Raw genomic sequence first — 15363 nt, 5'->3', positions numbered from 1 at the left:
GCCGGTGACTGAGGTGATATACTCCTCAATGCCATTGAATGAATCCCGGAACATATTCCAGTCTGTGCTAGCGAAACAGTCCTGTAGCGTAGCATCCACATCATCTGACCACTTCTGTATTGAGCGAGTCACTGGTGCTTCCTGCTTTAGTTTTTGCTTGTAAGCAGAGGCCTTATACAGCTCGTTGAGTGCGGTCTTAGTACCAGTATCGTTTTGTGGTGGTAAATAGACAGCTACGAATAATACAGATGAGAACTCTTGGTAGATAGTGTTGTCTACAGCTATTGAGGTATTCTACCTCAGAAGAGCAATACCGCGAGACTTCTTTAATATTAGACATTGCACACCAGCAGTTAGACAAAGAGACACACACCCGCCCCTCGTCTTACCAGACGTAGCTGCCCTGCCGAAACACAGAGAAGCCAGCTCTATATTATCCGTGTTGTTAACTGCTTTAATGTCCTGTTGGTAGGATAGTCTTAAATCATAGATCGTCCAGTTTGTTTTCCAATGATTGCACGTTGGCCAATTAGGAGGGAAGTGGTGGTTTACCTACTCATCTGTAATGAGTAGATCCCGCCCTTCTCCCCTTTGTTTTTCACACTGAAGACAGGATTTGGGCCTTGTCTCGACCATGCAGTATATAAAGAAAAAAAATCTTTGTCCAGTTCTTAGGTGCGTAATCGCTGTTCTGGTGTCCAGAAGCTCTTTTCGGTCATAAGAGACAGTAGCAGCAACATTATGTACAAAATGAGATAAATGTGAGGAAAAAATGCCACCCCCTCCGGCACCAGTCCTAATAATTTGAAAGGATGCTCAGAAAACCAGGTGTTTGAAATTGCTGTATGCTTTGTTTGATTTGACCTTTACACCGATTAAAATAAGCAGAACAAAGTGCTTAAAAATCGATGTAGTCAAAATTGAACTAAGCATACGCCGATTTAAAACCTGGTTTTCTGAGCAATCGTTCCAATTATTAGGACATGACTACTGCCATAACCAGTTTAATATTGAATTATTAGTGTGCATATAAATGTACTCACTGTCTGTGAATCTATTCTCCACACTATCAGGGGACAGAGTTCCATGGCACCGAAGAAGAGGAGCCATCCATTCCCAGGCTAGATCTCCCTCCCCAAGCCAGCACTTACTGTACTGTCTCCTTTCCCCATTCAAATAAACAGTTTCTACAGCAACTCCCTGCCATGATTAGAAGTGTAAATATTGAAGCAGGGATTTCAGCATAAATGAAAGAGTGGGAGTGAGTGACAGAGCGAGAGAAAGAAAGAGCCAGCGTGAAATGGTGTTCATTTCCAACAGAGGTTTTGCAAAGTGATTGCCTCGTAATTCTCTTGTTTAGCAGTGAATGAGTTCGGCTGCTGGCAGCTTGCCTGTATTGTTGCGTTTTGTGTAGTACCATCTTATGGGAAGAACAACAGTGCCATAAGAAAAGAGCAGTACAGCCTCATCCCCACTCTCCTATTGTTGTCTATTTACAGGCTTTGGGGAACAGAAACACTAAAGAAATCGATAAAGCTTCTATCAGTGTGAAAGTCGTGCAGAGAAGAAACTAAGTGTTCTTGACAAATAGAGGACCAGAGAAGTGCATTAACTGGTGTGTTAAAGGGACTATTTATTTTATTGAAAGAGAAGACTCCTATACCACGGTGAGTCTAAAACAATCATGGAAAAGATCCCTTTGGGAACACGAGCCAATGCATACTAATAAATGGTCTGCATTTTCCTGTGAGTTACATGGGGATGTTTCCCCATTTCCACAGCATAATTAAGCAACAAGGCCGGGGGGTGTGGTAAGGGTTGTTCTCAGGCACGACATGCATCACACACCCCAGGTGTATCTATTATAAACTGGTTACTAAGATAAATAGAACAGTAAATAAGTATTTTTGTGTCAGACCAGTGGTATATTGTCTGATATACCCCCGGCTAAAATGCTGTTTCAGCCAATCAGCATCCAGTCCCAAGAGAACTCCAGCAGAAGGAATACATACTCGTAACATCACTGCAGAGAACAGAGAGCACTCACAGGACCTGCATAATGTCTATAGAAGAATAACACCGAGCTGTGACATGGGGTGGATAAAGTCCTGCCTTATAAGCTGCTTCCATTAGCTTCTCTGACATGTTTTTATTTGACCTTTATTTAACTAGGCAAGTCAGTTAAGAACACATTCTTATTTTCAATGACAGCCTAGGAACAGTGGGTTCAGGGGCAGAACGAAAGATTTGTACCTTGTCAGCACGGGGGATTGAACTTGCAACCTTCCGGTTACTAGTCCAACACTAACCACTAAGCTACCCTGCCGCCCCATTATCACAGTATAGTGAACATAAAATGAAAACATGCAACAATGTAAAAGATTTTACAGAGTTACACAACATGAGGAAATCAGTCAATTGAAATTAATAGGCCTCACAACGGGCCTCAGGATCTCGTCATAGTATTTGCGCATTCACATTGTCATCGATAAAATGCATTTGTGTTCGTTGTCCATAGCTTATGCCTGCCCATACCATAACCTCACCACCATGGGGCACTGTTCACTATATCAACAAACTGCTTGCCCACACAACGCCATACACGTGGGTCTGCGGTTGTGAGGCCAGTTGGACGTACTGCCAAATTCTCTCAAACGATGTTTGAGGCAGCTTATAATAGATAAATTAACATTAAATTCACTGTCAACAGCTCTGGTGGACATTCCTGCAGTCAGCATGCCAATTGCACACTCCCTCAACTTGAGACATCTGTGGCATTGTGTTGTGTGACAAAACTGTACATTTTAGAGTGGTCTTTTATTGTTCCCGGCACAAGGTGCACCTGTGTAATGATCGTGCCGTTTAATCATCTTCTTGATATGCCACACTTGTCAGGTGGATGGATTATCTTGGTAAAGGAGAAATGATCACTAACAGGGATGTAAACAAATGTGTTCATTTATTGAAAATGTACGTATGGAAAATATCCTCTTGAAAGTAAACCAGTTGATAAATAATAGGCCTTGTGTTCCAATGGGCTCTAGATAAATGCATTAAAGTCACACGTTCTACACAAACAGCCCAGTGTGTTTGTCTGTGAGATAGAGAAAACCAATCAACAGAGGGTGACTGTATGGGGCACAATAAACACACACCTCCCTTCGCAAGGCCAGACGTTGAGCTCCGAGGCACACTGGGACTGCCTCCAGAATTCCAACACTCCTGGCTCCCTTCCGTGAACTCACACACAAAAACACCTGGCTTGCAGCCATGGACATGTAGTTCTTGTCTGACCATCTAAGAGCCCTTGTCGACCGTCTAAGAGCCCCTGTCCTGCTTTGGGTCTTTCTGTAACATATACAGTGGGGGAGGGTGATAGTGTTACACAATCCAGTGAATCAACGGTCCTAAATGACTCCCACAGTAGGTGACATTCATGTCTGCTATACTTAGACACCCACACACAGAGACACACCTACCCATTACGACCCAGACAGCTTCCTATGGGTAAACACACACTTCTATAGATCAGAGCAGGGCCAGACAGAGACACGCCTACCCATAAAGACCCAGACAGCTTCCTATGGGTAAACACACACTTCTATAGATCAGAGCAGGGCCAGACAGAGGAACACCAACAGGCCCTCCCACTCTCTCCACTGTAGCAGAGCCAGTTACTACACACAGTACTGTATACAGTCAACCAGGCCAGTCTGCAGTATAAAACACCATCCATCAGCCAGTCTCTCTGTACTGACATGCCATGATTAGTGTACTGGAGGCTGTAGATAGACAGTGGCCAACTCTCCTGGAGAGCTACTGTGTGTTATAGCTCCTGCCTTGCTCGAACACAGCTAATCCAGGTCTTAATGAGTAGCTGATTGGTAGAATTCAGTATCCAGCAGGTCTGCAGGAAGAGAGTAGGCCATCACTGGTTTACAACATCTCTAGTCATGCTCTGACTGTCACTACTAAAGCATTATTCAGACTGAGTGTCTCTGGGACTAACCTAGTGAGGAAACAGTCACTTATTCTTTCTGCTCAACACACAGCCTCATCTCCAGTCTATTATGTCCAAAACACATGACTGACAGACAGATGATTAAATCCTAAATGTTTTTCCTCATTCAATCTTTTTGAGCAGCTTTCTCCAGTGGTTAGCTTCAGGGAGGACTATTCTGGACTGATGTGCAGTGTGCTTCTGATACCTTCGCGGCTGTTGTGGCTTCCCCCAGTGGTTAGCTTCAGGGAGGACTATTCTGGACTGATGTGCAGTGTGTTTCTGATACCTTCGCGGCTGTTGTGGCTTCCCCCAGTGGTGGGTGAAGCCACAACTCTGAAGTCAGACTTCAGAGAATACTAATGAGAAGCGCTGCTTCAGTGACGGCACCCTGATAAACAGCTCTGAATCAGTCTGAAATCCCTTGCATGTGACCCCCCTCTGTTTCATCTGAACTACCTCTACTCTAGCCTTCCTCCTGACGCTGACTGCTCAAGCCATTAATGTACTACCATTCCTGCCATAATCGTCCATTAACTATTTGTTTTTGGAAAAAAAAAAAAAAGTGCTTGTTGCTTAAAGAGCTTTGAGAAAGTACATTAAACTTAGTGCTTTTCATTACAGTTAATCACTCGCCCTCTTACTCTCCATCAGTCTCTTTTCTCCCTCCATCCCAGTCACATTCAGGGCTATGTCGCGCTGTGCTCTGCGCAGGTAGATTCAGCAGAAATCTCCCCCCGGGAAAGAGAAATTGCCTTAGCACTTGGAAAATAAACCCTGGCTCCAAACACAATATCATTGTGGAGCTCAACATTTCCTACTGCCCTCATCTACACAGTAAGCAATTCAAAGCGAACTCTCCAACTATTCATTGAGAGAGTATGGTTGTATGAGTCACTGGCTTTGGACATTGGCTCTTGTTTAGAAAACAATAAAGCACAGAGAGTAAAGTGAGCACCGTTAGGACATAATGCACCATTGACCTTCTGGTACTAGAGGTTCTTTGAGCTTCAGTATTAGAGAATAGCCTGGTCTCAGGTATACAAAACCACAGCACAGATTACAGAACATCCCAATATAATGTAGGCAGAAAACTTACAGAAAGAGCGCGAGAAGGCTGTAGACAGAAAGAGGGCGAGAGGGGGGTAGACAGAAAGAGGGCGAGAGGGGGGTAGACAGAAAGAGCGCGAGAGGGGGGTAGACAGAAAGAGCGCGAGAGGGGGGTAGACAGAAAGAGGGCGAGAGGGGGGTAGACAGAAAGAGGGCGAGAGGGGGGTAGACAGAAAGAGGGCGAGAGGGGGGTAGACAGAAAGAGCGCGAGAGGGGGGTAGACAGAAAGAGCGCGAGAGGGGGGTAGACAGAAAGAGCGCGAGAGGGGGGGTAGACAGAAAGAGCGCGAGAGGGGGGGTAGACAGAAAGAGCGCGAGAGGGGGGTAGACAGAAAGAGCGCGAGAGGGGGGTAGACAGAAAGAGCGCGAGAGGGGGGGTAGACAGAAAGAGCGCGAGAGGGGGGTAGACAGAAAGAGCGCGAGAGGGGGGTAGACAGAAAGAGCGCGAGAGGGGGGTAGACAGAAAGAGCGCGAGAGGGGGGTAGACAGAAAGGACATTGACTTACGATCGAGTCCATTGACGTAGCGGATGGAGACCTCACAGTGTCCCCACACGGCACTGACGATAGGGTACAGCCTCCTGCCCTTTAACCCTCTGAAGGCCACGCCCAGGTACTGGCCGTCCACCATGAAGCTAAGCGTGCCCTCGTCCATGTCCAGCACCACCAGCAGGGCATCCGACAGAACAAACGACTCGTCTGCCTCCAGGAAACACGGGTATGTTGGTGCCGAGGTGGAGGCCGGCCGGTTCTTACTGTCGTGGTAGAGTCTGTTCCGGCCCAAGTCCCAGCCCCACGACTCACAGTCCGAACCCACCAGGGCTGTGTAACCCACAGAGTGTAGAAGAGCGTCAGCCGTGCCCACCCCTACGACAGCGTGTGTTCCTCGTTGTCTCGCCGGCCAGTGGATCCGCCAGACATGGAGCCCCCGTGTGTAGCCCATCTGGCCGCGGATGCAGTCGGTGCTCTGGGCCACCGGGTGGCGGTGGAAGGTCAGCTTGTCGTCCTCCTTGACAAAGACGTTGAGCGAGCGGTCCTCTGGGTTCCAGGCATGGTGGAGCTGCAGGTCAGAGGTCGCAGGGGGCATGTCCAAAAGTAGGTCAAGACGAGGAGGCCGGCAGAAGTCTGGACCCCGCAGCTCACGGCGGACAGGCCGATAGGAGGGATCGCCCCGTGCGTCAACCGACTTGATGCTGCCCGAGATCTTCTGACCCATCGCTGAAGAGGGATAGAAGGAGATGGAGGGCGAAGAGAAGGTGGTATGGGACTTCTCGCCGTTACCTCATGGGCGCTGTGGCCAGAAGGGCAGTCGTCCCTGGCTGAGAGCCGCTCTCACAGAGACACTCAGTCTACTGTCAGAGGAACCTCGCTCCTACAGGAGAGACGCAGTCTACCGTCAGAGGAACCTCGCTCCTACAGGAGAGACGCAGTCCACCGTCAGAGGAACCTCGCTCCTACAGGAGAGACGCAGTCCACCGTCAGAGGAACCTCGCTCCTACAGGAGAGACGCAGTCCACCGTCAGAGGAACCTCGCTCCTACAGGAGAGACGCAGTCCACTGTCAGAGGAACCTCGCTCCTACAGGAGAGACGCAGTCCACTGTCAGAGGAACCTCGCTCCTACAGGAGAGACGCAGTCCACTGTCAGAGGAACCTCGCTCCTACAGGAGAGACGCAGTCCACCGTCAGAGGAACCTCGCTCCTACAGGAGAGACGCAGTCCACCGTCAGAGGAACCTCGCTCCTACAGGAGAGACGCAGTCCACTGTCAGAGGAACCTCGCTCCTACAGGAGAGACGCAGTCCACTGTCAGAGGAACCTCGCTCCTACAGGAGAGACGCAGTCCACTGTCAGAGGAACCTCGCTCCTACAGGAGAGACGCAGTCCACTGTCAGAGGAACCTCGCTCCTACAGGAGAGACGCAGTCCACTGTCAGAGGAACCTCGCTCCTACAGGAGAGACGCAGTCCACTGTCAGAGGAACCTCGCTCCTACAGGAGACACGCAGTCCACTGTCAGAGGAACCTCGCTCCTACAGGAGAGACGCAGTCCACTGTCAGAGGAACCTCGCTCCTACAGGAGACACTCAGTCCACTGTCAGAGGAACCTCGCTCCTACAGGAGAGACGCAGTCCACTGTCAGAGGAACCTCGCTCCTACAGGAGACACTCAGTCCACTGTCAGAGGAACCTCGCTCCTACAGGAGAGACGCAGTCCACTGTCAGAGGAACCTCGCTCCTACAGGAGAGACGCAGTCCACTGTCAGAGGAACCTCGCTCCTACAGGAGACACTCAGTCCACTGTCAGAGGAACCTCACACCTACAGGAGACACACAGAAGAAAACATTAGTTGACTTTATCATGACATATTCTCACTTTCCCAAACTCCTGTTACATACAGCAACAATGGCAAGACAACACAACAATGGCAAGACAACACAACAATGGCAAGACAACACAACAATGGCAAGACAACACAACAATGGCAAGACAACACAACAATGGCAAGACAACACAACAATGGCAAGACAACACAACAATGGCAAGACAACACAACAATGGCAAGACAACACAACAATGGCAAGACAACACAACAATGGCAAGACAACACAACAATGAAGGCCCTTTTCCTTACATATCGAAATTCAACTCTCAAAACAGACAGGCTGATGCAGCTGGCTTCCTTCACCCAGAATAAAAACTGTCAAAAGAGCAGAGAAAGAGGGAGGAGAGGAAGCACAAGAGAAAGAGATGTATCAGTCTGAAAAAGCCTCAGGCTGCTCTGTAGTTCCTAACAGCTCCCTGGAAGAAGAGGGGGGGAACATCTGAGCAACAAAAAGGGAGGATGAACTCTTCTCTTCTACTGACTCACTCAAAAGACATTCCTCCTCAGTTACCAGCCTCACACGCCAAGGGCACCACCCCTACAGACACTGCGTGTGCATGTGTCAAACCCAACATGAACTTTCACAAACTATGCACCAAACGAGACTGCACCCCACCAGAAATGTAGCTGGACCCCCCCCAGAAATGTAGCTGCTCAGTTTTAACCACATACTGAACAGAGAGGACCATACATTGTATAACGAAACACGGCAAACTCGCATGCACACAATGAAAAGGCCTGTGTGTGTGTGTGTGTTCTTATAAAGGAAGGATATTCAGACAGAACGCTAACATTACTCTGGGTGATTCAGATTTTATGAGGGCCCTTTCAGAAGGAGTGGAGCCTAAACAAGACCAAAAAGATTTGAGAAATCATTCCACAACAAAGACTTCAAAACAGTCAGTTACCGTGACAGATTTTACATGATCATCTCCGGCACTACATTTCCCATAAACCCATGGACACCCCTGTGCATCCCTGTTACCAAGCCCTGGGCCCAGCTGTTCCAAATGTTCTGTTCCAAAAACACTCCCTCCCTGTTTTTGACAAGACCTACTCTGCTTCCAGAGAACAGAGAGAGAACCCTTAACTGTCACCCTGCACCTCCCTGTGAGAGCAGAGCTTCTGCGGAGACACAATGGAGGGAGTCGCTCACACTCTGAACCCAAACACCAGGGGGAGACAGAGGTGGTAAGGCAGAGGTGGCTAGCCAGCTCCAGATTTGAACCACATAACAAACACTGACAAACTATTGTCTGTGTGAAGTAGGACGTACGTGCCTGTGTGAAGTAGGATGTACGTGCCTGTGTGAAGTAGGACGTACGTGCCTGTGTGTGCATGGCTGTGTGTGTTCCAGACATTTACATTGTGCAGGCTCTACCCAAATAAAAGCTACACATCTTCCATTTACATATTTATTCATTTATCAGTCTATAAATGACTCATGGTGCCATTTGTGCTGGAATGAAGAGTGCTATTTATCACAATGTAATGAGGCCCACAGACGTACTGATCACAGTGCTGCGCCATCAGACAGTCACTCTGCCTCTGTGTATGAAACAGACAGACACTTGTTTGCTGACTGAGCTAGCCCATCTTTTGTAATGAGTGGTGTGTCTAGTCTGAGGGAAGGTACTCGTCATCAAATGACCCCTACAGGGAAAAACACCAACGCAGACAATTAGATGACAAACTAAAGAGGGAAGAGAAAGAGAGAAATCAAATGGTGCATAATGGACAGTGACAATTACTCTCCTGCTGACCTCAACTTCCTTACCAAGATGTCTGCAGTCACATGTGCCCTCGTGTGTGAAGTCCAATCTCTGTGTGTGTGCACTCTTGACCCCCACCCCACCCCCCCCAAACCATCTGGTGTTTATACTAACCAGGGCCTCTATCTCCTCTTCAATATAGTTGTGGAGGAGACTAAATGTGGGAGAGATATGACAGGAGATGAGTGAAAGAGGGATGAGGAGAGGAGATTGGTGGTAGAGAGTGAAAGGGAGATGCGATCCCACAAGAGGAGATGGGTCTAAGGGAGCGCAAACACCGTGACGAATGTTGATCTGTCGTTCATTATTAGTATTTTATTTAACTAGGCAAGTCAGTTAAGAACAAATTCTTATTTACAATGATGGCCTACCCCGGTCAATTGCGTGCCGACCAACGGGACTCCCAATCATGGTCAGTTGCGATACAGCCTGGAATCAAACCAGGGTATGTAGTGACACGTCTAGCACTGAGATGCAGTGCCTCAGACCGCTACACCATTTGTTCGACGCAATGTGTTTTAGGAATCACCCCATCGGTGGGGGTCAATACCAAACATTGTAGTGTGATTCTATATGGTTTGCAAATTATGGCTCACACTCTTCAGAGGTGCAAAGTACTCTGTCGGCAAACGCTACCGGTGTGTCCGTGCCTTAAGGGAGGAAAGGAGGTAGATGACGGGTAAAGGAGTGGAATAGGAACATCTCTAGTTATTCTAGCAGACCTCTCCGTTAGTATAGGTGAGAGCAGGCTGGCATGTAGGCCACTGCTAGCAGGCTGGCATGTAGGCCACTGCTAGCAGGCTGGCATGTAGGCCACTGCTAGCATGTAGGCCACTGCTAGCAGGCTGGCATGTAGGCCACTGCTAGCATGTAGGCCACTGCTAGCAGGCTGGCATGTAGGCCACTGCTAGCATGTAGGCCACTGCTAGCAGGCTGGCATGTAGGCCACTGCTAGCATGTAGGCCACTGCTAGCAGGCTGGCATGTAGGCCACTGCTAGCATGTAGGCCACTGCTAGCAGGCTGGCATGTAGGCCACTGCTAGCATGTAGGCCACTGCTAGCAGGCTGGCATGTAGGCCACTGCTAGCAGGCTGGCATGTAGGCCACTGCTAGCAGGCTGGCATGTAGGCCACTGCTAGCAGGCTGGCATGTAGGCCACTGCTAGCAGGCTGGCATGTAGGCCACTGCTAGCAGGCTGGCATGTAGGCCACTGCTAGCAGGCTGGCATGTAGGCCACTGCTAGCAGGCTGGCATGTAGGCCACTGCTAGCAGGCTGGCATGTAGGCCACTGCTAGCAGGCTGGCATGTAGGCCACTGCTAGCAGGCTGGCATGTAGGCCACTGCTAGCAGGCTGGCATGTAGGCCACTGCTAGCAGGCTGGCATGTAGGCCACTGCTAGCAGGCTGGCATGTAGGCCACTGCTAGCAGGCTGGCATGTAGGCCACTGCTAGCAGGCTGGCATGTAGGCCACTGCTAGCAGGCTGGCATGTAGGCCACTGCTAGCAGGCTGGCATGTAGGCCACTGCTAGCAGGCTGGCATGTAGGCCACTGCTAGCAGGCTGGCGTTTGCAGTACAAGGCTACACAGACTCATTCATAACTTGAAAACGCATTATATCAAGATCAAACGAGTGACAGCAGCTTTGAACCGACATGTACACAGAAAACGGACAAGAACAGATATCGTTTTGCACACGCACACAGTCTGAGTTGTAGAGCTTTTAAATAGCAGATTCTCTTATTCCAAAAGAATCTGACATCCTATCCTCAGTCTCCCCTTAGTTCTCCTCTCTCAGCGACGTGCCGTCCCGTATTGCCAAGATAGTGGAGCTTCCCCCATCCCTTGTTCCTCCCCACCATCTCATGTGCTTTGTGGAAGAGCAGATGTCCGTCACACCGTCCTACCTCAGTATATAAATGGATTCCCATAACATTGTGTTGTGTCACGGGCCATTGGCTGGCTGGGGGATCAATACAACTCTCCTGGAGCCCAACCTCTAGAAATGACTATTGAGCAGAGGGGAAAACACCAGAGTGATATGTTGCGTATTGGAAGATGAGGGGTTACACTGTTTATTAATGTGAGAGCCTGAGAATAACGCCATTGATACAAGGTGGGTGGAGTCTGGGCTATTTCAGTGTTCCAGTCCATCTGAGCCAGGACTAGCAGACAGAGGTGTGACTGAACTGTTAGGTGATAGGACAAGCACATCCCTAGTCGTAAACACTCAACCTAACACAAAGATGACTTGCTCTAACAGTAACTTAAATACAACACTGAGGGATTTACTGCGAGACTGGATAATAGTACACTGCCGCAACGCAAGTATGACAAACCATAGGATACGGTTACAGTGAGAGCCAAGGTGAAATCCAATACTTTAAGAATTGGAGTATAACATCTTGATAGCGAGTTTGCTTTACAGTTAAAAGCAGAGCACATCGTCTCACAGGACAAAAAAAAAGTGACTTAATCACTCTCCAGACTTGTGTAACAGCACATCATCTCTCATCCCAACCCTAGAGGAAGTGTCTTCTCTTTGTGTGTGTGTGTGTGTTAGCCAAACAGCTGTGGAATGATAGAGTACCACAACGCTCCCTTCAGTCTCTTTAGCACAACGCAGCTTGAACACAAGAGTAACAAACGAACAAGAGACAGAGAGCAAGAGAGGGAACATGGAGAAAAACAGAGAGAGACTTCTTACCATGTGAAACAATATCAAAAGTCAAGCTGGTCTCAGCATTTAGCTTTCTCACGACTCAAGGCAATGTGTACGCAAACACTAGGAGGAGAGAGGGAATCTCAGACTTTTCCTGAATGCCTTGTTCAACTATGGCCAGAAGACAGTGGATTGAGCGAGGAAGACCGAGAGAGAGAGAGAAATAGGATAGATAAACAGTCTAGCCTCAGTCCGTTCCCAGATACGACAGGAAAACAGCCGCTGGAAGGAGAGAGGGAGGGAAAGAAAGAAGGAAAGAGCGAGGAAGGGGGCTAAGCACGAGGCCACAGAAATTATTTCCCAAAGACTACAAAACAATCCAGTCTCGCTTGCGCGGTGCTTCAAGTGGAGCTAGAAAAAAAAAGAATGGCATGTTGATCCTGCTCTGACCACACCGCCTAGAAGAGACATGCCACTGACCAAACCGCCTAGAAGAGACATGCCACTGACCAAACCGCCTAGAAGAGACATGCCACTGACCAAACCGCCTAGAAGAGACATGCCACTGACCACACCGCCTAGAAGAGACATGCCACTGACCACACCGCCTAGAAGAGACATGCCACTGACCAAACCGCCTAGAAGAGACATGCCACTGACCAAACCGCCTAGAAGAGACATGCCACTGACCAAACCGCCTAGAAGAGACATGCCACTGACCAAACCGCCTAGAAGAGACATGCCACTGACCACACCGCCTAGAAGAGACATGCCACTGAGCAAACCGCCTAGAAGAGACATGCCACTGACCACACCGCCTAGAAGAGACATGCCACTGACCACACCGCCTAGAAGAGACATGCCACTGACCAAACCACCTAGAAGAGACATGCCACTGACCACACCGCCTAGAAGAGACATGCCACTGACCAAACCGCCTAGAAGAGACATGCCACTGACCAAACCGCCTAGAAGAGACATGCCACTGACCACACCGCCTAGAAGAGACATGCCACTGACCAAACCGCCTAGAAGAGACATGCCACTGACCAAACCGCCTAGAAGAGACATGCCACTGACCAAACCGCCTAGAAGAGACATGCCACTGACCAAACCGCCTAGAAGAGCATTTGAACATCTTGGCCATGTTCTGTTATAATCTCCACCCGGCACAGCCAGAAGAGGACTGGCCACCCCACATAGCCTGGTTCCTCTCTAGGTTTCTTCCTAGGTATTGGCCTTTCTAGGGAGTTTTTCCTAGCCACCGTGCTTCTACACCTGCATTGCTTGCTGTTTGGGGTTTTAGGCTGGGTTTCTGTACAGCACTTTGAGATATCAGCTGATGTACGAAGGGCTATATAAATACATTTGATTTGATTTTGATTTGAAGAGACATGCCACTGACCAAACCGCCTAGAAGAGACATGCCACTCAGAGCTGAAAGCCTCCCTGGCTGGAATGTACTTCGCTGGTTGCTGCAGAGACAGCCTCATGTAGTGTTACTTCAGTAGGTGAGACTGAATAGGGAAACTGGGGGAGAAAGAGGGAGGGACAGAGGGCAGAATGATGGTGGGAGAGCTGTGTCATCTTACTCCTCTCACAGACATCACCTTCCAAGTATGGAGAGAGCATTAAGACATACTTGTTCATGTTAACATTTCAACCCTCTACCGTCTAACCGTCTCACTGTTCAGCTTTGCAACCATGCCCGCCTCTTCGCTACCCTTCTCAGTGCCCATCCATCCCCTTTCCCTCTCATGTTTCTCCCATGAGAGACAAGAAAGCCTTCCCACCATCTCTACTCCCACACATTTTCGAGTGGCATTCCTCTCACCATGCCCTTTCCTCAATCTGGGGAGGCTTAATCACACAAGCTGTAGAAAGCAGAGTCAAGTCTAACCCCACACAGATTCTACAACCACCAGCTAATAAATTGAAATGCATACTGTATAAAAATCCTAATGCAGCTTCTGCTTATGAGTACATTAGGATGTGTCTGTTCCATTGCCTTGTTTTCACATGGGCTTCTATTTATGACCGCATCGCTATGTGTTTGACCTCTGTGTGAGACTAAATAGCTCCCTTCGTCAGAGCAGAGGAGTCCCGAGGCCAGCAGAGAGCACGGGCTGGAAACCTTTTCAACCCCACTGTGTGTCTACATTACAGTCCATTTCAACCCTCACCATACAACGTTGACAAAATACAGTTAACCATGTATGAGTCAGTCAACTAGCTAGTATCAACCGTTGTCAGACAACTGTCAAACACAGCACCACACAGAAGGGAGTATTGATCATTAACATGAAGAGCAAGGGGGGACAAGGTGGAGAGATGAGAGAGAAAGAGATGGCTAAAGATGAAGGCAGGGTGGGGGAGAGGGGGGGACAAGGTTGAGAGATGAGGGAAAGAGATGGCTAAAGATGAAGGCAGGGTGGGGGAGAGGGGGGGGACAAGGTGGAGAGATGAGGGAAAGAGATGGCTAAAGATGAAGGCAGGGTGGGGGAGAGGGGGGACAAGGTGGAGAGATGAGGGAAAGAGATGGCTAAAGATGAAGGCAGGGTGGGGGGAGAGGGGGGGACAAGGTGGAGATGAAAGAAAGCAGTCAGAGAAACAGAAAACATTTTGCAGAGGAAGAGGAATGGTAGAAACATTACAGATCAAACTATGTGCATACACACTACATCAAAAAAGATGACAGAAAAACCTTGCAGGACGCTAGCTATAAAATAGTAACACGTCATCACAAACAGCTATCTTGACAGATTGGTGCTACTTTTCATCACTTCACGACAAAGATCAAAAGGGAGTTGCCAGCAGGGTTGGTCAATGACTTGCCACCTCATATACAAAAGAAGACTAAAGAGTACAATAGCACCCCTTACCCACAGCTTCTACTGTAATCCAGCTCCTTCAGATATGCACCCAGCTGAGAGCAGAATGGCTAGTTCCCTATAGAGCTGGATCACAGAAGGTCAGACAGGCATCATACCCTAGATGCATTGCCACAAGTTGGATCCAGATAGTGAAGTATTTGAAACCTGGCCCCAGTAGACAAAGCCGCTTGTTCCAAGTCCTGTCAGACTTTGCAGGAGTTGTTTTACTGGAAGCTCAAGGTGTATTCTAGAGGCGTAATCCACTTGGGTTGAGTACACAAACCCAGGTGCTATTAACAGAGGTCAGTCAAGTTGAAAGGTCAGCAGGTGTCTCCTCTTTCACAACTCCTTGTCTATTCCTTCTCATACTGTTCCTTAGTAAACTCAAAATCCCTGTGCTACAATCCAGCTGCCTGCCTTGCCAGAGCCACACATCCATCCCATCAGCCAACAGTTAGGCAAATTAATGGATAGATTACAGATAATGATACTTGTCACCACACAATAGCACTATACTGGCAACAACAAAGCCCAGAAAAACAGGTTTGAGTAGCACCTGGGAACTGACTG

The 15363-nt window shown here is 48.6% G+C and overlaps 1 protein-coding gene across 2 annotated transcripts in view; it reads right to left on the bottom strand.

Moving 5' to 3' along the window:
- Positions 1-15363, bottom strand: part of LOC109909257 (SPRY domain-containing SOCS box protein 4) — a 44800-nt gene that overhangs the window by 8155 nt on the left and 21282 nt on the right. The window contains exons 2-3 of one of the 2 annotated variants that reach the window (XM_031795484.1): positions 7739-7804; positions 5616-7423 (exon numbers count right to left, since the gene is read on the bottom strand). In XM_031795484.1, coding sequence (XP_031651344.1) covers positions 5616-6324 — 709 coding nt within the window. In that variant the 5' untranslated portion in view covers positions 6325-7423; positions 7739-7804. The remainder of the gene's footprint in view (positions 1-5615; positions 7424-7738; positions 7805-15363) is intronic. The other variant, XM_020508320.2, reaches the window with a different exon arrangement.

Source organism: Oncorhynchus kisutch, linkage group LG18 (genome assembly GCF_002021735.2).
Source record: "Oncorhynchus kisutch isolate 150728-3 linkage group LG18, Okis_V2, whole genome shotgun sequence".
NCBI lineage: Eukaryota > Metazoa > Chordata > Actinopteri > Salmoniformes > Salmonidae > Oncorhynchus > Oncorhynchus kisutch.
Note: the sequence above shows the minus strand (reverse complement) of the source record. Positions and strands in the feature narration are given on the sequence as shown.